This window comes from Podarcis bocagei, assembly GCF_964188305.1.
Source record: "Podarcis bocagei genome assembly, chromosome: 7".
In the NCBI taxonomy this organism is placed as follows: Eukaryota; Metazoa; Chordata; class Lepidosauria; order Squamata; family Lacertidae; genus Podarcis; species Podarcis bocagei.
The window spans coordinates 88,260,377-88,282,260 of record NC_138132.1 but is presented as its reverse complement, the minus strand read 5'-3'; the positions used below and the strand labels follow the sequence as shown (position 1 = coordinate 88,282,260).

The window sequence follows — 21,884 nt, the reverse complement described above, 5'->3', positions numbered from 1 at the left end:
CGTGGCGTTGCAGGATGGCAGAGGCTTCACTGGGGCCCCGGCGAGGGAACTGGGCCTGCCCTTCCTGATAGTGGTGCCCTTCCTATCAGGAACTGGATCCTAGCCTGCACAAGGCTTTGGCTAATGGGGATGCAGGCTGGGGACTTGGGCTGTGCCAGGGGCAGAGCCAGCAGAGCAGGTAGCCTTCCCTTGGATCCGCCCCTTGCCCATTTAAGCAGCCCACACCTGGGGCACTACCTATTTGTTCCTTCGCTGAGTTTTTCCCCTGCCCACCCACACTCGGTTTAAGCTGATAGTCAATGACTTTGCTGTGGCTACGGTGGTCATCGTTCTTTAAGGGGCCAGGTAGGAATTTGCCCACTGGGCTAATTGGCCCTGACCCGGTGGTTTTGTCTACCTCATAGCAATCATCACAACTGATTGGGCATTGGGGGAATCCTTTGTTTTGGATGGAGGGGAGGTTGTAGTCTTCGCCTACCCCTCCAAATGCTGGGGTATCCTGTTAAAGAGATCCGGGGGGAGTGGCCATGTCCACATGCCCAGGGGGGGCTAGGACCGAAGGCACCCCCCCAGACGGTGGGCCCTGCAAGGGCCACTGTGGCGTTTGCCCGCCTATGTGTGTGACATCATACTGGGTTCATAGGGAAAGGGTTGACTAACTGTAAAATGACTAACCAATGGGAACCCAGGGGGCAGAGTTAACTGTGTACAGTGGTGCCTCACAAGACGAAAAGAATCCGTTCTGTGATTCTCTTCGTCTAGCGGTTTTTTCGTCTTGCGAAGCAAGCCCATTGACGGATTAGTGGATTAGCGCTATTAGCGCTATTAGCGGCTTTTAGCGGCTTATCTGCTGATCGGATCAGCTGATAAGCGGCTTAGCGGCTTAGAAAAAGGGGGGGAAGGGGAAAAAACCGCAGGAACTCGCAAGACATTTTCGTCTTGCGAAGCAAGCCCATAGGAGATTCGTTTTGCGAAGCACCTCCAAAACGGAAAACTCTTTCGTCTAGTGAGTTTTCCGTCTTGCGAGGCATTCGTCTTGCGGGGCACCGCTGTATAAGGTTTAAGAACAGAGGGTTTTTTGTAGTGAGTTGTTGAGAAGACAGTCTGGAGTTAGAAGAGTCAGAGAAGATAAGTCTGTGGGTTGGGCTAGTCTGGTGTGAAAGAGGGAGAGAATTTGTTAAGAGGAGTCAGTCAAACAGCTGAGATAATCAGTCAGAAGGTATTAGGAAGGTACAGGCCGGTAAAGAAACTAAAGTTAAGATACTGACAGGAATATTATCTGAGAAACCATAAACTTGTTAATGTTTGTAAAATAAACTTGTTTTTTTTGGTTCACTTTTAACAACTGACTGGACTCAGTGTTTTACCAGAGAGTAACTGGTTGGTGGCAGTGGGGAAGCAAGCACAGTGGTGGCACAGGGATCAATAGACCGTTAAACGTCCGGGGACCCTGTGTGATCGCCACAGCAACCCTATTTGATGTAAGTCTTAGGAAGCCCCATCTGGATTGACCACGCATCACTTCCGGCAGGCGGGCTGGAAGTATTTTGATTGCCCCATGTCCAAGCCAAACCTCTTTCATCTGAATTCAATAAAGTTGTGGCCTGTTTTAACCCAAAAAACCAGCCTCATTGGTCTCTTATTTGCATGAGTTGGGGTATGGGAACCCCATGCATAGTCCTGCAATCAAGCAGGGTTAAAAGGAGGGCTGAACTCTGTCCTGGCAAAATAAATACAACATGGAATGAAAACACACACAAAAAGCCAGCAAGTGAAAGACTGCTGGGGTGGCAGCTCTTGCAGTTTGGCCACAAGAACGGGATGTTTAATCAATGGGGGTAAGGAAGGAAAATGGCCTGAGGCGGCTGTGCTGTTATTGCAAAGAGAGTTGGGCGTGGGAGGACGTTGCAGCCTGCAGCTCTCCAGCATCTCCTAGGAGCATCTATCAGCCGCCCAGGACCCACCAGTCTCCACCAGGCCTGACCCGTGACCCAGCACATCAGGCCATTGGAAGAAAGGCAGGCCCGGTGCTCGAAAGAGCCTCTGACCGCCCCCCCTGCCCTGCAAGGAGCACGGCTAGTTTCTGTTCAGAATGAGCTGCCCTTCCCCTTAGTCAGTTTTCGTTGCAGATTGGATCATGGACTTTATGGAGTTCTCCAGAAGCTTGTTCTTCTTTTCAACGTCAGCCTGGGAACGCTCGACGCTCTGAAGCTTACTTTCCAGCTCGGTGAACCTATTCTTTTCCTCCTCGATCTCTTTGTTCAGCCTTACCACTTTGGCCCAGACCTCATAGTTCTCCTTCTCAAGGCTGCAAAAAAAAAAGGGAAGTGATGTCAACAGGCAGGGCAGGCCCTACCGTTAGGAGAGTGAGGCAACTGCCTCGGGCGGCAGGTGATGGGAGGATTTCAGTGATAGCTTTCCCCACTTCTCCCCAGCCCTTCCTCCTGAGCCCTTGGCCATTCTGTTGGAGATCAAAGCAGGCCTGTCACATGCAGCCTTAAACTGGCCTGCTGCCCTCAGGGGCAACTATCCCATTGCCAGCGTTGAAGCTAATTTCAACTGCCAATCCACTTAGTTTCTATACATGGAATGGGAGATGCCATCTTGTCAGCAGCGTAGCGTGGTTTGCTGGCAGCCGGGGCATGGAGGATGGACGCAGCCATTCTGTGGTATTATTACTGTTCTGCCTTCCTCAACATGGTGCTCTCTGTGGTAGCTTTGGGCTGCTACTTGCATCTGCTCTACCCAGCACAGCCCTAGGATGCCGTAGCTGATGGGAAGATGGCTGGATGGACACTGGGGCTGGTGGAAGATCAGGAGAGCCCAAAGTTCAGGAAGGATGCTGAAGATGGTTCAAGCACCCGGCAAACAGCCACATTCTGTATTTGCAGGTTTATCCATTAAGAGATCAATTTGATGGGAGTAAGAAATGATATATAAATGACACTTGTTTTCCATAATTCTTTGGGGAAATTTCTGGGGTGGGGAGGAGAGAATATGCATTCTTTTTGATGACTGCAGGGCATTGGGATTAGATGAAATACAAAAAAATACATACTATAATAACAAACAATAACAACACCCCCCCCCCAAGAATATTATTGTTCTGGGGATTAAAGGAGGAATGGGGGGGGGGGAGAACCATGTACTGTGAGCTCCATGGAGAAAAAGGTGCAGTGAGAATGGAACAAATAAATAATAAAATAAAACTATCAGCTTCAGAGAGAAACTGATTCAACCGAGATATTTGCATTACCTCCTAATTTGCTCTTCATAGTCCTTTTTCTGTGACTCCATCTCCTCCTTCAGCTCCGCAATCATCTTCCTAAGCACTTCGGGGTCCTCTGAATGGCAGCCCCTGCTTTCAGGACTGGGGTTTGCAACCACTGTCCCGTTTTGCCCAGGATGAGGAATGTCATGTATTGGAGAACCCTGTCCTGAAATTTCACTAATCTGGTCCAATGGTCTCTCATTCTGGGCCTCCTTCCTCCTTTCCATCGCTGAACCACTGGTGGGGTGGGAGTTGGAAGCCTGTGGGAGATTGAACCACTTGGACAGACCCCCTGAGAGGGTCCTTTTGTGGGCACCTGTAGATGAAACAGGCTGCAGGCCGGCTGGGGAAGGCGAGGACCAAAATTCACTGTTGAAAATCTCATTTCCATCCGTGCTTTGGTTCCCTCTGTTGGAGGAAAGGAAGGAAAAGCATTTCCTGCTGGGAAGTGTCTGAGTCCTTTTCCTGGGCTCTTCTGTCCACGTCCCCAAAACGTCGCTGGGCTGCGTCTCCCCGTTACCTTCTGCCGCCTCAGCTGACCCGGCAGCCGATTCGGAGATGGAGACGCCAGGGTTGTCTTTCTGAAAGAGAAGAGAGAAACCTTCAAGCAAATGCCGAGGCCAAACTAGACCCCGGAAGGGAAGGGCTGTTTTTCAAGCAAATCAGTGCAACCGCACTTGGAATACTGCATCCAGTTCTGGTCGCCTCCCTTCAAAAAGAACATTATAGAGCTGGAAAAGGTTCAGAAAAGGGCGACCCAAATGATCTTTATTCTTTTAAGAGGGATTCAAGGGAACTTACTGAGACAGACTGAACTGTACAATAGTGAGAGGCTTACACAAGCCTGCAACCAGCTATCTGCTTTGCGTGTAAAAAGGAGAATGTAAACTCTGCTCAGTAAAGGAACTTGTTAGTGCAAGTTAGGAAGGATATTAATAAACAATATATCTTCTCCTGCCTCCCTGCACTTTCCCACAGCTTGCTTGTTTATAATAATAATAATAATAATAATTTATTATTTATACCCCGCCCATCTGGCTGGGCCTCCCCAGCCACTCTGGGCGGCTTCCATAGAAACCAAAAATACAATAAAATATCACACGTTAAAAACTTCCCTGAACAGGGCTGCCTTAAGATGTCTTCTGAATGTCAGGTAGTTGTTTATCGCTTTGACATCTGCTGGAAGGGCGTTCCACAGGGCGGGCGCCACTACCGAGAAGGCCCTCTGCCTGGTTCCCTGGTTCCCATAGGTTGCATCTGGTTCGCCCCTGTGAGAACAGGATACTGGACCAGATGGGTCATTGGCCTCATCCAGCAGGCTCTTCTGAGATTCACGCCTTGGAAACCATTTCGGCTCCATTTGCCACTAGTGAAGTCTTGTCGCTGTGGCTCATTTTGCGTTTGCATCTCGCTCTGCCTGCCTTTATTTGTTTCCATATCCCTAGTGCATTGTGTTAGATTTCATGTTGCTTTTTCGTTGTTTTGGAAGCCACTTTGTCGATTCTGTAAGCAACTAAATGAATGCGCATCACACCCCCTGCGGCGCATGGGTAAGACGCAGAGGCCACGAAGAAAGACGGAGAGGCAGTGTGGTGCAGTGGTCAGAGTGCCAGGGTTCAAATCCCCACTCAGACAGGAAGCTCACTGGGTGAACTCAGGCCACTCACTCACTCTCAGCCTTGCCTACCTCGCAGGGTGGTTGCAAGGATAAAATGGGGGGGGGGAGAAATATGTACGCAGCCTTGAGCTTTTTGGAAGAAAGAAAGGTGGGGTACAAATTAATAAATAATAATAAAAATAAAGGCTGCTCACGATTTGCCGCTGGAGAGTCCTGCTCCCCGCCCTGGCCATGAGCGGCCTCTGGGCGGCATCCCAGCCGACGGAGCTGCGAGGAACTGGGGATTTATTGGAGTCACTCTTCTGCAGAGACGGAGCAGGAGCCACGTCTTTCGATATGGGGAGGAGCTTTTCATGGTCGCTGATCAAGGTTGACATCACTTTCTGGATCTGGGGAGTGCCTGCGGGGGGGGGGGGAGGAACACACCAAAGGATCATGCTAGGTAGAAGGGTGGGGAATGGTGCCACGGATCCCCTGGGTTGGTTACGGGGACCCCCTGGGGCCCCAGGACCACCAATTGGGAGACACTGATCTATACAATATCAGCTTCATTTAATAATATAGAAATGTAGGTTGCACTAACATACCGTATTTTTCGCTCTATAAGACCATAAGACGCGCCTAGTTTTCAGAGGGGGAATGCAAGAAAAAAAGTATTCTTTAAAGGGAGCGCTGAGCAGAGACTGTATGCCAGAAGCTAGAACAACGAGAGGGAGCGCAGAAATCCCTCTTGCTGTTTTCACTCAACACATTTCCCCTTACTTTTTAGGAGGGGAAAAGTGCGCCTTATAGAGCGCAAAATACAGTATATGAACATTTGCAAAATGGGGTGCACCTTGTTGGATAAATGGGGCACCTTGTTTCATCCAAACACCCCACCCTTCCACCCCATTGCACCTCTCATAATGGTGGCAGGGTCTTCTATCTTTGGTCTGATGAGATTCACTCCAAACACTGTCGCCAGATTCTCCACACTCATCTTGTTGGTGGAGGAACTCTGCTGGACTTCATGCAGGAACCTGCCAGAATCCGGAGGCCAGAAAATCGGAAAGTGAGAGTCCAGCAATAACAGGTCCATAGGAAAGTGAGAGTCCAGCAATAACGGGTCCATAGGTTTGTTTTTTATTATGATTACAGTCAACTCACAATTTGCATGGGGGTGGTGCCTAGGGCAGTGGGGCGAGTTGCATGTAAAGTCAAAATTGCATATAGTCCGTCTTGGCTGTGAGTCCTGGAAGACCTGCTCCCTGCACCATGCAGGCCTGTTCCCCTTGGCCTGGGAAGGTGGGTCCGGACTGACTCCAACTACAAAAGCAGCTGGGCTGGAGTATTGTTTAGGGGGCTGTGTCTGGAGGGCAGGAGGGTTGCTGTTATTGATATGAATTTTTGTATCTTTGTTTTAGATCTTTAGATTTCATGTGGAAATTGTTCAATTTGGCTGTTTGTTTTTTGAAGTTTTGTTTGTTGCTTATGACTGTAATTTTGTTATGTTGTGATTTTGGGGTTTTTTCATGTTATAAGCCACCTTGAACATGGTTTCAACTATCAAAAAGCAGCATACAAATAAAATTACGTATGTGCGTAGGTACTGAAAACAACCACTTGGAAGCGCAACTGTGCAAGCAATCTTGCCTCCAGGACCCAGCATGCCGAAAAGGTCTTGTTCCCCTCAAGCAAAAAATAGAGCTTTTATGCTCTCCCCCTTACATGAGTTTAATTTGTGCAATTTCAGCCGGCTTGCCGGCAGCACGCAAAGCTGAAATTACACATGCATGAGTTGCAAAATGACAGCATTTTACTTTATTTTTAAAAAACTAAAACACTTTCTCAGTTTAGCCTGTGCAAATGCTTCATCTGTGTATTGAGGGGAGAAAAGCATGCCTCCCGGCGCCAACTATTTTTTTAAAAGGTATTTTATTGCTTTTTTACATATAACAATTAATTCAACAAAACTTATAAACTTGATCCAACGATACCTACCATTTATATCTCCAGTGCCCACTTTGGGAACCTATTATTATTATTATTATTCAAATTTGTATATTGCCCTCCATGCAAAGATCACAGGATAGTTAACAACATAAAAATACAAAACAAGAACAAAACATACATATTAAAACAAAACCGGTGCTCTATACGTTCTTTCTACTTAGGGGGCTTGTCCCAGTCCTGAAGAATCTGAAAATTACCAAATGTTTCTGCTTACTTCTTTTTTGGACAAACAGAAGATTAAGATTTCCAGCTCTAACAATGTGAGGGTCCCAAAAGTTGGAACTGAAATTCACAGCACACTGTGGTCTGCAAATGAGTGCCCTGCCAGCGAGAGGGTTTGGGTGTGGCAACTTGTACATCTCCTGGTGTAAAATGGCGAGATGCAAATACAGTGGACGCTCGGGTTGCGAACGTGATCCGTACGGGAGGCACGTTCGCAACCCGCAGCGTTCGCAACCCACAGTGCCGTGTCTGCGCATGTGCGAGTCACGATTCGGCGCTTCTGCGCATGCGCCAAAACCCGGAAGTAACCCATTCCGGTACTTCCAGGTTTGGCACGATGCGCCACCCAAAAACACGCAACCTGAAGTGTCTGTAACCCGAGGTATGACTGTACATCAGTGAATGGGCACCTACCGGCAGATGTAACTGAGGAGGTTGTAATTGTCCCGAGGCAGAAGAGAGAGCTGCTTCACTAGCTGACGATGACCCTAGAAGAAGATAAGGCTGGGTTTTCAGTTGTCACAAGCATTTATCCCTAGCACAAAATAACATTGTCATTTCATAGAATCGTAAACTTGGAAGGGGACACAAAGACCCATCTAGTCCAGCCCCCCTGCAATGCAGGAATCACAGATAAAGGATTCCAAACAGACGACCACCAAACCTCCCTTTAAAAACCTTCTGAGGGAGTCTTTTTCAATATCAAAAGCTCTTATCCTTGCACTTGTCCCTACAAAGCATCGGTTCAAGTGGTTTTGCTTTTGCCCCCCCCGCTTTGTCCCAGAAAACCTGCTTCTTGGCAGTAAATTGGAACAAACATTGATCCAGAGAAAACTCGAGATTCAGCAGTAAACAGCGGGTTTGGGGGTGGGATGCAACTGAGCAAGCAAAAGTGTGGGTGAGCCCTAAGTCTTTGAACGCAATCAACATACATGGTTTTCCTTATGCCAATAGCAGCTGGGCAGGGGGAAGCCTGAGCAGCTTCAGGGGGGGGCATGGTCAAAAGATTAACTCTTTTTCTCCTTGCTAAGGCACTGGCAAGAATCTCAGAAAGCGCTGTTTGCATTTCAATGGGAGGCTTCATTGGCTTCAATAGGAACTTCCTGTGACATGCAAAGAGCAGCTTTGGAGGTGCAATTTTTGTGAGGACTGTGGGAGGGAGAGAAAGTGAATACAGTCGTACTTTGGATCCCGAACACCTTGCGAGTTCAACGTTTTGGCTCCTGATCGCCACAAACCTGGAAGTGAGTGTTCAGGTTTGTGAACGTTCTTTGGAACCCAAACGTCTGACGGGGCTTCCGCGGCTTCTGATTGGCTGTAGGAGATTCCTGCAGCCAATCGGAAGACGCGCCTTGGTTTCTGAACACTTTGGAAGTCGAACGGACTTCCGGAACGGATTCCGTTCGACTTCCGAGGTACCACTGTAGTGCCCTTAGAGGTGCGTCCCAAGGCAGCTCAGGCTGTTTACATAACCCATAGAATAAGTGTGCACATTCACTGCATCCTGGAAAGTAACATGAGAATACTGACAAGAGGTGCGTTATTCCGAACCTTTGCCTGATCAGCCGTCAGAAGCTGGCCGCACAAGAGGAAGTCCTCATACTGTGTCCAAGGTATGGCAGGCTCAGGGAGTTCCCTGAGGTAGAGTTTAAGCAGAGAAGCCACCGTGTGCACGTCTGTGTCTCTGCAAAATAAGGAAAGGAGATAAAGAGGCATGCAAAAGACCTTGCTACTGGCAGGAGCAGACCCCACAAACAGTGCTGGGAAAACGGGAACATGTCATACCCATGCAACTCTAGGTTTCACTTTAAGGAACTTCAAAAGTGGGGCATAATTCAGCACCCACATAGAACACCATATCAAAATACTTTTATTCCAGCATTTCTCTGAAGGCATGCATGTGAGCCTAAACCATGGATAGGCAAACTAAGGCCCGGGGGCAGGATGAGGCCCAATCCCCTTCTCAATCCGGCCTGCGGATGATCCAGGAATCAGTGTGTCTTTACGTGAGTAGAATGTGTCCTTTTATTTAAAATGCATCTCTGAGTTATTTGTGGGGCATAGGAATTCATTCCCCCCCCCCAAAAAAAAAATAGTCTGGCCCACCACATGGTCTGAGGGACAGTGGGCCAGCCCACGGCTGAAAAAGGTTGCTGACCCCTGGCCTAAAGTGTGGGGAGAATGTGGGGTGTGAAATCCCAGAACCGGCAGCCTTGGATTCCCTTGAGAAATACGCCACCTACTGGTCAAAGGACGGCCTCTCTCCCGCGTCAAAGGCATCCCGCAACTCTTTCACCAGGTTGTCCTGGCCAGGAAGTCGGAAGATGCCCTCTTCGTACAGGCCGTGCTTCCTGATGAACTCTGCACATTTCTCAACCAAGATGGGGACCTGATGCTTCCCAAATTTCTGCTCATATACCATGGTCTCCACCAGCTGTTGGCCAAAAACCACTGGGGGGGGGAGAAGAAGACACAAAAGAAAGATAGGTTCTCACAATGTCCTGTTCTGGAACCAGCCCACTTAATCCTCAGTTCTGTTTCTGCATCCCTATAGATCAGGCTGCCCAGATTTTACAGACTAAGACTCCCGTCAGCCATATGATGCTGCTCTGATGGGAGCAGGGATGGGTTGATGGGAGTTGTAATCCAAAAGTGGGAGCAGTGGGTCTCAACCTTTTTCAGACCACTGCCCCCTTGTTTCCATAAATTCACCCCCAGTGCCCCCCGACCCCATACTACCCTATAAAAAGCATCATTCAGAACAGTGGTTTACACAACCCACTAAGGCACCAGGTTGGGGAGCAAGTCTGACGCAGATGATCCTTCACTGAAATTCTGTGGAATTCAAAATACAGAAGTGCAAATGATGAAACAACAAAGTACTTTTGCATTTTTAAAAAGATGAGAGTACAAATGATGAAATAACACAAAAAACCTTACTACCTACTACAACAGCCCTGCAATGCGGGTTCCTCTCATCCCCCTGTGGTAGATGAGAGGGGGAAGAGTAGTAGCTTTTCTAAGACCACCTACTGAGTATTGCAGAGGTGAGATTTGAATGAGAGACTTCCTTGACTCACAGCTCAGCCATTCCTGCCAGTTTATTTCACCACTTTAGAGACAAAAGCTTTTCAGTGGCTCTTGGCATTTGGCAAGTCAAGTCCTGCTGTATAATACACAGAGAGCAGTGGCGGACTTTGGGCTTTAAAATTTCAGCAGCACTCTGCGCAACACCAACATTCAGGCCCCCACCCCCTGCCTTCCATTGATCGTCATTGTTGCAGTGTCCCCTGCAACACCCTTTCAGCTCAGTGCCCAGGGCGGGCAAACCGGTTACGCTCTCCTAAATCCGCCTCTTCAGAGAGCTCCTGGCGCATTTGTGGGCACTGCTGCTGCAGCAGTCAAAACGAAGCCACTCTGTGGCAGCTTGCGCTCTGCATGGAATTTCTAAGAGGCTGGCATTTAAGGAGCCAGAAGTACCTTTCCTGTGGGCCATGGGCTGCTGCTGCTTCTTCCTGTACTCCCAGCAAAAGAACATCTCCAGGTCTGGAAAGCAAAAGCCCAACTCCCAGCCCTTCATCGGGAGTCCAGGCAGGAAGAGGATGGCACAACCAGCAAAGGACTTCAGAACTTGCTTCTATGCCTTTAGACAGGCTCCTGTTCTCATCCTTGCTTCCAGATTCTGAAGGAAATCCTGGAGTCTCTTCCCTTTCCAAATCAGCCCAGCATCCACACATCCTTCTTCCCAGGAAGGTCGAGAGGGGCAAGGATCTGACAAAGAGCTCTTTGGCTTTTTGAGAACCATCATAAACCTGTCATTGTACACAGTAAACGGGTGCTTCCTTCCATTACTCCTGCATATGACTTCCTTCACTCAGGCTGAAGCTGCCCTCTCCACATCACGGCTCCCTTCTTTGCAGCAAAAGAAAGAGCCAGTCATTTCCCTCCAAAACGGCGCCACGATTCAGGGCTAGTCAGTCTGGGGCCTGGGATCACATCTCGCCTTCTGCCTTGAAATTACGGCACAGCCTTCGAAAGGGAGGGCGTTCGCAGCCTGCCTCCCCCAGTTGTTACGAGGCCAAAGACTAAAGCACTTTGAAAAAATCAATATGCTCTGCAGGAGCCCAAAGTCTCTCCGACAGGAATACGGCTGTGTCAGTGATGACGCTGCCCTTGTCAGAGTCAGGGCTCTGAAGCCTGCAGCTGAGTCAAGGTCTACAGTGACGAGGGGCTAGCAGACTGGCTCTGAATGGGCTCTTCATGAGGTGGCCTGGGAAGCCCAGCCATCTGCCAGTAACAGGCGCAAGCGTCTCTGGGTCCTCGTCACATCAAGGCCTCCTTGTCTTCACTACTAAGGTGGCCTCTTGTTGCCAAGGCCAAACTAATTACAAAATTATGCATGCTTTATTTTGCATACCACCACAGAGGCAGTATGTTGGAAATATGGAGTATAAATAATATGCATATTTGTTTTATTTATTTCCTGCATTTGTGTCCCACTTTCTTTCCTCCAAGGTTGTCCCCGTCTTCGTGTACAGTGGTACCTCGGGTTAAGCATTTAATTCATTCCATAGGTCTGTTCTTAACCTGAAAACTGTTCTTAACCTGAAGCACCACTTTAGCTAATGGGGCCTCCAGCTGCCGCCGCGCCGCAGCAGCACGAATTCTGTACTTATCCTGAAGCAAAGTTCTTAACCTTAAGCACTATTTCTGGGTTAGCGGAGTGTGTAACCTGAAGCGTATGTAACCCGAGGTACCACTGTAATCCCAACAACCCTGTGAGGTAGGTTAGGCTGAGAGGCAGTGACTGGCCCCCAGGGTCACCCAGCGAGCGTCATTGCCAAGTGGGGATTTGAACGCAGGTCTCCCAGTTCTTAGTCCGACACTAACCCCTACATGACTCATTCACCCACCCCAGGAACATTCAACTGGCAATCAGGGGCTAAATACGGATCTTCCATACTCATTTTCCAGCACCCAAAGGTAAAAGGTAAAGGACCCCTGGATGGTTAAGTCCAGTCAAAGGCGACTATGGGGTTGCAGTGCTCATCTCGCTTTCAGGCCGAGGGAGCTGGCGTTTGTTCACAGACAGCTTTCCAGGTCATGTGGCCAGCAGGACGATACCACTTTTGGCAGAACGGAACACTGTGATGGAAGCCAGAGCACAAGGAAACACCCTTTACCTTCCCACTGCAGCAGTACCTATTTATCTACTTGCACTGGTGTGCTTTTGAACTGCTAGGTTGGCAGGAGCTGGGGCAGAGCAACGGGAGCTCACCCCATCGTGGTGATTCAAACCGCCGGCCTACTGATTGGCAAGCCCAAGAGGCTCAGTGGTTTAGACCACAGCGCCACCCACATCCTTAGTGCCAAAAGCACCTTGCTCACACCTGGCTCTTCAGCATGCGTGTGTGCTTTTAGGACTCATCTGATTTTTAAGATTGCAAATTATTTTTAATTGTTTTTAATACAGTGGTATCTCGGGTTACATACGCTTCAGGTTACAGACTTCACTAACCCAGAAATAGTACCTCAGGTTAAGAACTTTGCTTCAGGATAAGAACAGAAATCATGCTCCGGCGGTGCGGCAGCAGCAGGAGGCCCCATTAGCTAAAGTGGTGCTTCAGGTTAAGAACAGTTTGAGGTTAAGAACAGACCTCCGGAACGAATTAAGTACTTAACCCGAGGTACCACTGTATTGTGTTTTAATGATGCCACCCAACTCTGGGATCTTGGGGTGAAGGGCAGGTTAATGAATAGCAGAACAACAACTCGTGCATTGCTGAGGCTGGCCACGACACAGCTCTCACAATGCTGCAACCCCACAGCTTTCTCACATCCTCAGAGTTTCAGAAACCTCCATCACAGGAAATTTTATCCTGCGACTTCCCGCAGTGATGAAGATGTAAAGCTAAAAGGTGGGAATGTCTCTTGTCCTACTGAAATGGATGGAAAGTGCATTAAACCAACAGCATGTTGATACAAAAGAGCTTTGCATCCCCCTTTACCTCCTAAGGGAGACCCCACCATGCGGCGGAGGGATTTCACCCAGTCCTCCATGTCAGACTGGGAACTGGCCATCAGCACGTAAGAGTCTTGTCCCACACGATTCTGGTCTCCAGAGATGCCTGCGTGGGGGTGGAAAAAAGCAAGTTACTCTTCCTGAAAAGTGGAGAAACCACTGCAGATGGATTTCTCTCCCTACTAATGTCTTTCCCCAACAGGCTTTTGCCTGTAAAATATGGCAGCGACTCAGAGGAGCAGTGCTTCCCCAGGGCTGAATCCAAAAAAGGCACTTAAAATCAACATTTATTCAGAGCTAGCTTTTTTTTAAAAAATGAGAAACAGCAGTTCTGGCCACTCCCTGCTTTGTTCCAAAAAACTCCTCCCCAGTGTGCGCTAAAGGTAAAGGGACCCCTGATCATTAGGTCCAGTCACGGCCAACTCTGGGGTTGCGGCGCTCATCTCGCTTTATTGGCCGAGGGAGCCAGCGTACAGCTTCCGGGTCATGTGGCCAGCAGGACTAAGCCGCTTCTGGCGAACCAGAGCAGCATACGGAAACGCCGCTTACCTTCCCGCTGGAGAGGTACCTATTTATCTACTTGCACTTGGATGTGCTTTCGAACTGCTAGGTAGGCAGGAGCAGGGACCGAAAAACGGGAGCTCACCCCGTCACGGGGATTCGAACCGCCGACCTTCTGATCGGCAAGTCCTAGGCTCTGTGGTTTGACCCACAGCGCCACCTGCGTCCCTAAGCGGGGGTTATTGTTTTGTTGTTTTGGTTTAAATATTCACTTGTGTTTCACCTTGTATTTTATTCTGTGAACTACCCTGGGATCTCTTGATGAAGAGCGGCAATATAAATTTAATAAATCATAATAGCAATAATAATACCCTGTGAAAAGCATGATTCAGCTTTAAGCACAACCCGCTAAGGAAGGTAACAACACAACGAAATTAAAACCGCTAACAGTTAATTGCACATTTATTCAAAACCCCGTTTAAACAAATTAATTCAACAAAAGTGATGAACTTGATGCAATGAAACCAGCCCCGCTGCTGCCTGCTTGCCTCTTAGCACCCACCTACGTAATCCCCCCACCCCAGGGGGGAGGTACCACCCACTTTGGAAGCCACTGCCCTGCATGGGCTCCTATCTATCAAAGATGCATCGTTTTAAATTCTCTTTGCCTTGCGTGCTAGTAGGGAAAGGCTTGCAGAGAGGATTCTTCGGCAAGAAGAATTCTTCTGCAAGCAGGGCCTTCTCAACATTGGCTCCGGCCTGGTGGAACGCTCTATCTCATGAGACCAGGGCCCTGCGGGATCTGATTTCTTTCCGCAGGGCCTGTAAGACAGAGTTGTTCCGCCTAGCCTTTGGCTTAGAATCAGTTTGATTCCCTCCCCCTCTTTCTTTTTCCTTTCTCCTGTGAAGAGGCTGCATCTTAATGTTTTAATGTTGTATTTTAATATTGTTTTTTAAATTGTATTTTAATCAACTTGTTTTTATTATCGGTTGTTAGCCACCCTGAGCCCGGTCTTGGCTGGGGAGGGCGGGGTATAAATAAAATTTATTATTATTATTTTAATTATTATTATTATTCTGGGAAACTCCCTTCCTTGTGTGCAACAGATGGGGTGGACTTCAGCCAGTGGCACGCCAACCTTGTTATTGGGGCCGGGGTCAGAGCACAGCAGAGGTTATATTTTCTAAGAATCCTCCAGAAAAACAATCTTTCAAAGGCCCTGTTGATGGCAGTTTACCATTGTACTGTGGAGAGTGTATTAACTTAAGATCTGTGTGTGTGGTTTGGGAGCTGCACAGCCAGGGAAAAAAACAATGCTGTCCAGGGTTGTAAAGACTGCGGAGAGAATAACTGGGTGCACTCTTCCCACCTTGGATCAAATCTATGCTTCCAGGTGCCATAAGAAAGCTGCAGAGATAGCGCAGGATAGTGCGCACCCCGGAAATGATCTCTTTTAGCTTCTGCCTTCTGGAAGAAGGTACAGGGTTATAAAGACTAGGACTAGCCGCCTGAGGAACAGTTTTTACCCAACCCAACTGCGATTTTGGTTTTAAACGCAGTGTAAGGAGTCTCTATGGGAGTATATTGTATTTAAGAATGGGGTATCAGAGTTTTTAGGGGGCTAACCATGTTGGGATAGCTGGGATAGCAGGCTTGTTGGGTTTTGAATGTCTTATGTAGATTTTTCAATTTCGTTGTTCTGTATGGGGCAATGACAATAAAGATTATAGTATCATATCGTATCGTAGCAAATTTGAATCCTCTTAAGAACATAAGGAGAGCACCTGCTGGATCAGGCCATTGGCCCATCTAGTCCAGCACCCTGTTCTCACAGTGGCCAACCAGATGCCCCCAAGGGAAACTTGCAAGCAGGATCCAAATGCAAGAGCCCCCCTCCCCTCCTGTGGTTTCCAGCAACTGGGTTCAGAAACATGACTGCCTCCCATGGGCTTATACCTCCATAAATTTGTCTAATCCTCTTTTGAAACCACCTATAGGTTTGGTGCCCATCACTGCTTCCTGCAGGAGTGAGTTCCATAGTTTAACGATGTGCTGCAGGAAGACATTCTTTCTTTCTTTCCTCCTGCTGAGGGAAGCAAGAGAGGTTTGGAGATTCTTAACTGAATGAAAGTTCCAAGGGCGCCATAGAGGGAAGCCATGACTGTAATCTGGTTTAACTGGGTGGCATGGGCGAAGAAGAGCAAAGACAGGAGGACTGAAATTGCCATAGAAATATATAAAAATAAAATTAAAAAATTGTCCAGTAGCATCTTAGAGGCCCTAAGGCGCTACTGGACAATTTTATATATATATATGTATGTGTGTGTGTATATATATATATATATATATATATATATATATCTACTGCATCAGAGGGATGCGGGTGGCGCTGTGGGTTAAACCACAGAGCCTAGGACTTGCCGATCGGAAGGTCGGTGGTTCTAATCCCTGCGATGGGGTGAGCTCCCATTGCTCGGTCCCTGCTCCTGCCCACCTAGCAGTTTGAAAGCACGTCAAAGTGCAAGTAGATAAATAGGTAGCGCTCCGGCGGGAAGGTAAACGGCATTTCCGTGCACTGCTCTGATTTGCCAGAAGCGGCTTAGTCATGCTGGCCACATGACCCAGAAGCTGTCTGCGGACAAACGCTGGCTCCCTCGGCCTATAGAGCGAGATGAGTGCCGCAACCCCAGAGTCATCCGGGACTGGACCTAATGGTCAGGGGTCCCTTTACCTTACTGCGTCAGACCAACACGGCTACCTACCTGAATCTGAAATTGCCATGCCATTGAGGGCTGCTCACCTTGGATGATTTCAAAGATAAATCTCCCCACTTCATCAGAGCCTGTGGCTGCCACCTCCCTGATGGAACTTCCATGAAGGCGTATCGATCCCTGAAACCAGAAACAGCAGCAAGTGTGAAACATAAAGCAATATTTTATGATTTGTAAATTAAGTGAGTATATAGAATTGGCAAAATTAACTTCAATTATAAGATATCAATCAAATCAAAAGTTAAGAATGGAGTGGAAGTATTTCGAAGATTATATGTCAAAATATTGTTCTAAAAATTACATGTTAATAGGCTTAGAATAAAAAATGTAAGCAATAACAAAACAAATAAAGAAAGAAAAATCAGAATTTAACAAAAATAATTTATTATAAAATGCAAGGAAAAAATGGTAGAAAGAAATATACAGAAGTTGAATTGCTGTGGAGGGAAGTAGAGGGTGGGAGATGAGTTTTATAATTAAGTGTATTCAACTGTTGTAATTTAGATATTATATTTTATGTCAGGGAATCATTGGGAATTTTGTATATATGTTATTATGTATTATGTATTATGTATATATGTTATGTATATATGTATTATGTATATATGTTAAGTTTCAATAAAGATCTTTGAAAACAAACAAAAAAAGCAATATTTTATGATTGACAGTTGAATGGACTCCCTTGGAAGGTGGTGGACTCTTCTTTGCTGAAAGTTTCTAAAACAGAGTTTGGGTGGCCAGGCCTGTCACTGATTCTTCAGCTGTGATTCCAGCATTGCAGAGGGTTGGACTAGATGGCCCTTAGGGTCCCTTCCCAATCTACGATTCTATGATTCTATTACTCCCCACTCCCTCATCCAGAAAGGAACAGAAAATCAGTCCCTGTTTTTTGCAAGGGGAAAATATTTTTGAGAAACTGGGTGGCCGGGGGCAGGCAGGGTAGAATTTCAACCCTGCCCCAATGAAGGGAGACACAGCCTTTTATTCATGAAGAGCTCAGACGACAACGTCATGAGTCAGGGCAGTCACGGGGAAAAGGCAGATGATTTGAGCCGAACTGGTAGCAAGGGCTGCCTTGGGTGTTTTCATGGTTACTCAACTGTATTGCACTTAAAAATAAAAATAAAAAGGTGCAAAGTATTTTTATTGTGAAGATTGCACATCATCGCCAGATAACTCGTGGGTGTGACAGATTAAGTGTGTGGGGCTGCAGGGTCTTTTCCTGCCACAGGAAGCACCGTGGTAGAAGTCAAAGGCAGGAGGAGGTTGAAGCAGACGTGTGGGTGGAGCGAGACCCAGGACGGACCTGTGCAAATGGGAAGTGAAATCAGAAGAGAGGAACTATATTGGTGGGGGCAGAGAAGCCGAGCAGATTCAGGCAGATGAGACTGCTGTTAAGGGAGAAATCTGAGGGCTCCCTTGGACAAAGAACAAGGACACCAGCCAGGAATACCAGAGCAAAACAGCAGCCAGTAGGCTTGGTCTTTATTGAAGACTGTCGCGACAGGACTCCCAACTGCCACAAGGTGGAACAAGATGGAAGCCCCGAACAAAAGAGCCCCCAAACTTTTATTAGCTGCTAATCCCCATGTTACAGCCCCCCCCCAAACTACATCACTAATACATCATGAAAGGGGAGGTCTGGTGGCAGTAATCTGAGCATCCTGGACCCTGCCCCATGGTTCCCCTTGCCCTCCACCAAACACCCATCAAGTGTAACAAAAAGAGATCTTTACATTTCCCTGTTTCCCAGCCAAGTGAATCACACCCTTTTGTCTTCATCTGGGTTTGTTATTTCTGGAATGGCTACCTGCCTGGCACTCAGGTGTCAGGATTCCAGGAATTATCACTCAGGCAGAGGGGCTGCTGAGTAGCTGAGCTCACATGTCTATATGAATTTCTGAAGTTTCCCCAGTGAGCCAGTACAGTGGTACCTCAGGTTAAGTACTTAATTCGTTCCGGAGGTCCGTACTTAACGTGAAACTGTTCTTAACCTGAAGCTCCACTTTAGCTAATGGGGCCTCCTCCTGCTGCCGTGCTGCCGGAGCCCAATTTCTGTTCTCATCCTGAAGCAAAGTTCTTAACCTGAAGCACTATTTCTGGGTTAGCGGAGTCTGTAACCTGAAGCATATGTAACCTGAAGCGTATGTAACCTGAGGTACCACTGTACATAGATACATTTATCAGTGAATTCTTACATTTGGTATTGTGCAGCAAAGGCCCTTTGAATAGATGTGATGTGTTTTGTGAGGACAAATCACAAAAGTCACAAAAGCGGTTGTGCTGATTTTGGTAGTGGGCTGCATGTGCATGATATCTGCTGGAGGGGCAACCACCCCCCAACCTATACATAAATTCCTGCAACACTGCCAACTGTTTAACCAGCCCCTGATCCTGCGCCTTTGATGGCAGTTCATCTCCACCACACCATGAAAGCTTCTTCCTGCAGGGCAAGGGGTTGGGCCAGATTACTCTTGGGAACCCTTCCAGCTCTACAATTCTGTGATTCTAGGTGACTACCTACGGATCTCTGCAGATTTTGACCTGCTGCTCAAAGCACAGGATCTGGGCCCATGTTCCTCTATTTTAGGGGGTCATGATTTGTTTGGGGCACAGTGTTTATTAAAAGTCAGTCGGCACCCCAGTGAAGAGTTTCTTGAGCAGGGGCTGACAAGATCACTGCCAATGAGTGAGGGTCTTTAGAGGTAATTTGGTTTGGGGTGGGAGGGAAGGAAGCTTTCGCCACCCCCAGCAGTGTGCAGAAAAGTAAGAAAAAAAGAACTGTCTTGGTGAGTCAGAGCAAAGTGCATCTTTCTAGGCCAGGGATTGGCAACCTGCAGCCCATCGGCCACAAGCGGCCCAAGGGGGTCGTTTAAACGCCCCATGAGCTGCCCACGAACCGAGCTGCCCGCTCAGCGAGTCCCTGTGTGCTGCGCTAAACTGGCGCAGCACAGAGTGGGGACTTGCTTCCGTGGCATTGAAAATCACGTCTGCACAGATGCGGACACTGGAAATCGCATCTGCTCAGACGCAGACATGACCTACCCACGGAGCAATCTCCACGCGAGGTAAACCTTGCCAACCCCTGTTCTAGGCCCCCATTTTATGGTTAGCCCACTGCCCCTGAGAAGCAGCGGCAGAGGCATAAAGGCGACAGTGACCGCTCTCTGTGCCCAGCATCAGACATAGACTTCTCTTGAAGATGGAAGTTCTATTCAGGAGCCCTTTGAAAAGACTTGTCCTTGGTGAATTTTACTCATGCTATTAAACATTTGCCCACTACTAAAGCTTGTGGGAGTGAGCTCCCCAGTGGTAGAATCCACTTAAGGGGGCAGCTTATCATTTTGCAAACATTCTACAAACGTTTTCTAGCAAACTTTCTGGTGACGGCGTCACAAAATCTAGTTTCGTGAATCTTAATCTACATCATGAAAAAAGGAGAATATATAGTCCACCAGTGTAATACCAGCTGCTCTGTGAAATGGGGAAGGAAGCTGGGTATATATTTAGCTTATGACGCCGGCAACTTGTTCAGCGCTTAAAACATGAAAATGCCACCAAGGCTGTGTACACATTGCCAGCTAAAAATGCAGCTGTGTCATTGTTCTTCTCAATTCAGATTGAAGCTGGTTTTGGGGGGAAATGTATCAAAATGCAGTTTTCCACAAGCAACAACAGGATAGATATGGGATGTGGCCGACTACCAACGTCAGCAGTGGGATGCCACTAGATGCAGAGGAAACCAACAAGGCCTTATATTGGATAACATTACCAAAGAAGTTTAAAGTTCAGAATCTGGTTCACACTTTATCAGAGCTGTAGGATAGTGAGATCTGCGTAAGCAAGGAGGAGCCTCCACACGCCCTGCCCCAGCCCCTCCCCACAGCCAGGAGAAGGACCACCAGCTCCCCTCATCCTTTTGCCCACTTTCCCTGAATCTTAGTTTGTCATATTGTCCAGAGCACGAATCATGGTTTTTAGGAAACAGTGGTTGGTTTCAAAAGAAGGCTACATCAAACCACGGTTTGCCCATCTCCCCTGCCCTTCCCACATCTGCACTACAGGGGCAAAAAAAGAGCCCCCCCCCCGCCACCCTTTGGATTTTGCCCCTGCAAGATTCCTTCCCATACAAGCTAGCAGAGAAAAGCAGCTCCACTAGCTTGCAAGTGGGGCAGGTGGGACAGAAGAGAACTTGCAGGAGTCAAGCCGGAATCACTTCTCCGGCTCGGATTTCAATCTGAGCCAGGGAAGAATTCGGGGGCTGCTCCATCTTGCCTCTCTCTTCAGAGGTGTGACAATATAATCAGCCCTCCCCCCCCCCAAGCTCACCTCACAAGAACTTCACTGACTTTGCTTTCACAGCCTCTCCTGCCACCAGGGCCGGCCCACTCATGGGGCTCTGTGAGGCAGTTGCCTCAGGCGGCAGGCTTGGGACAGTAGGTAGGGGCAGCAGATCTGGGGGCCTCAAGGGCGCTCCCTTCACCACCTCCTGTGCTTATCACCCACTGCCCCACCACCTGCTCCTCTCCAGCTTCTTTTTTCTCCATATTCAGAGCACCAGGGGTTCCCCTGGCCATTTTCAGTCACCTCAGGTGGCTGTTGGGCCTCAAATGGCAGAACATCCTGGGCCAGTTCTGCCTGAGACGGAGCTCTTTCCCCCTGGCCCATGGAGAGCCCAGACCACCAGGGCGATCCCTCTGGACCCTCTTCCTGAACAGTACCTGGGGCTTGAGGTCCTCTTCATCCTTGTAGTAATACAGGTGCTGCCCTTTCAGGACAAAGTACCTCTGCTGCCAGTTCTTGACGATGGAGCGCTGCTTCTTCAGCCAGCCGGCCTTCAGGGGCCTCTCCAGAAGGTTGGGAGGATGGGACCAGCTCCCCGAGCCCTTCGGGTCGACGGCCATCATGCTCTGAGAGCGGACTGGGGGAGAAGCAAGAGGCAGTGAGCTGGAGCAGGGAGAACACACACACACACCCCCAGAGCAAAGCCAGGGGGCGTTTCTGGCCCAGAAGTGGCTCAGGCCCGTCAGGGAGGAAAATCCACCATTGCACCGACAGAGCAAAGAGCAGAGGAGTGAGTCCAAGAAGATATTGCTGGCAGATGGCGGGGCTCACGGCAGCCGTAGCTTTGAGAAAGGAAGCCACCGCAGCTATTTGTTCAAATGGACTTCCTTTTTCCTGCGTGGGCGTTCATCTTCACAAATGCAGGCAAGCAACCAAAAGAAGCTGCCAACCAGGACATCAGATTTTCTTATTAAATGAGGCTGTTCAGGAATGAGGGAGACCTGCCGGGGGCCTTCCTTGGCAGCCACCAAGAAAAATCAGGACAGGACATTTGTGTCCCGTGCCAGGAATGCCACACTGGGCAAAAGATTCTTGCATTGCAGGGGGTTGGATGAGATGACTCTCCAACTGCATGATTCTAAACCTAATCAGATGTTCAGAAAGTTGATGGGAGTTTTAACCTGTTTTTAGTCTACAGTTAT

General features: G+C 48.2%; 1 protein-coding gene and 1 long non-coding RNA gene across 3 annotated transcripts in view; both read right to left on the bottom strand.

Moving 5' to 3' along the window:
- Positions 1–21,884, bottom strand: part of LOC308592084 — a 145,975-nt gene that overhangs the window by 11,071 nt on the left and 113,020 nt on the right. The window lies entirely within an intron of this gene.
- The window catches only part of ARHGAP25 (Rho GTPase activating protein 25), a 30,678-nt gene continuing 10,566 nt past the window's right edge, over positions 1,773–21,884 (bottom strand). Inside the window, exons 2-11 of one of the 2 annotated variants that reach the window (XM_081203054.1) lie at positions 21,120–21,319; positions 16,428–16,518; positions 13,112–13,231; positions 9,347–9,554; positions 8,655–8,787; positions 7,518–7,591; positions 5,787–5,908; positions 5,084–5,289; positions 3,257–3,852; positions 1,773–2,308 (exon numbers count right to left, since the gene is read on the bottom strand). In XM_081203054.1, the coding sequence (XP_081059180.1) occupies positions 2,110–2,308; positions 3,257–3,852; positions 5,084–5,289; positions 5,787–5,908; positions 7,518–7,591; positions 8,655–8,787; positions 9,347–9,554; positions 13,112–13,231; positions 16,428–16,518; positions 21,120–21,319 (1,949 nt within the window). In that variant the 3' untranslated portion in view covers positions 1,773–2,109. Of the gene's footprint in view, positions 2,309–3,256; positions 3,853–5,083; positions 5,290–5,786; positions 5,909–7,517; positions 7,592–8,654; positions 8,788–9,346; positions 9,555–10,583; positions 11,604–13,111; positions 13,232–16,427; positions 16,519–21,119; positions 21,320–21,884 lie in introns of those variants that run through there. The other variant, XM_081203055.1, reaches the window with a different exon arrangement.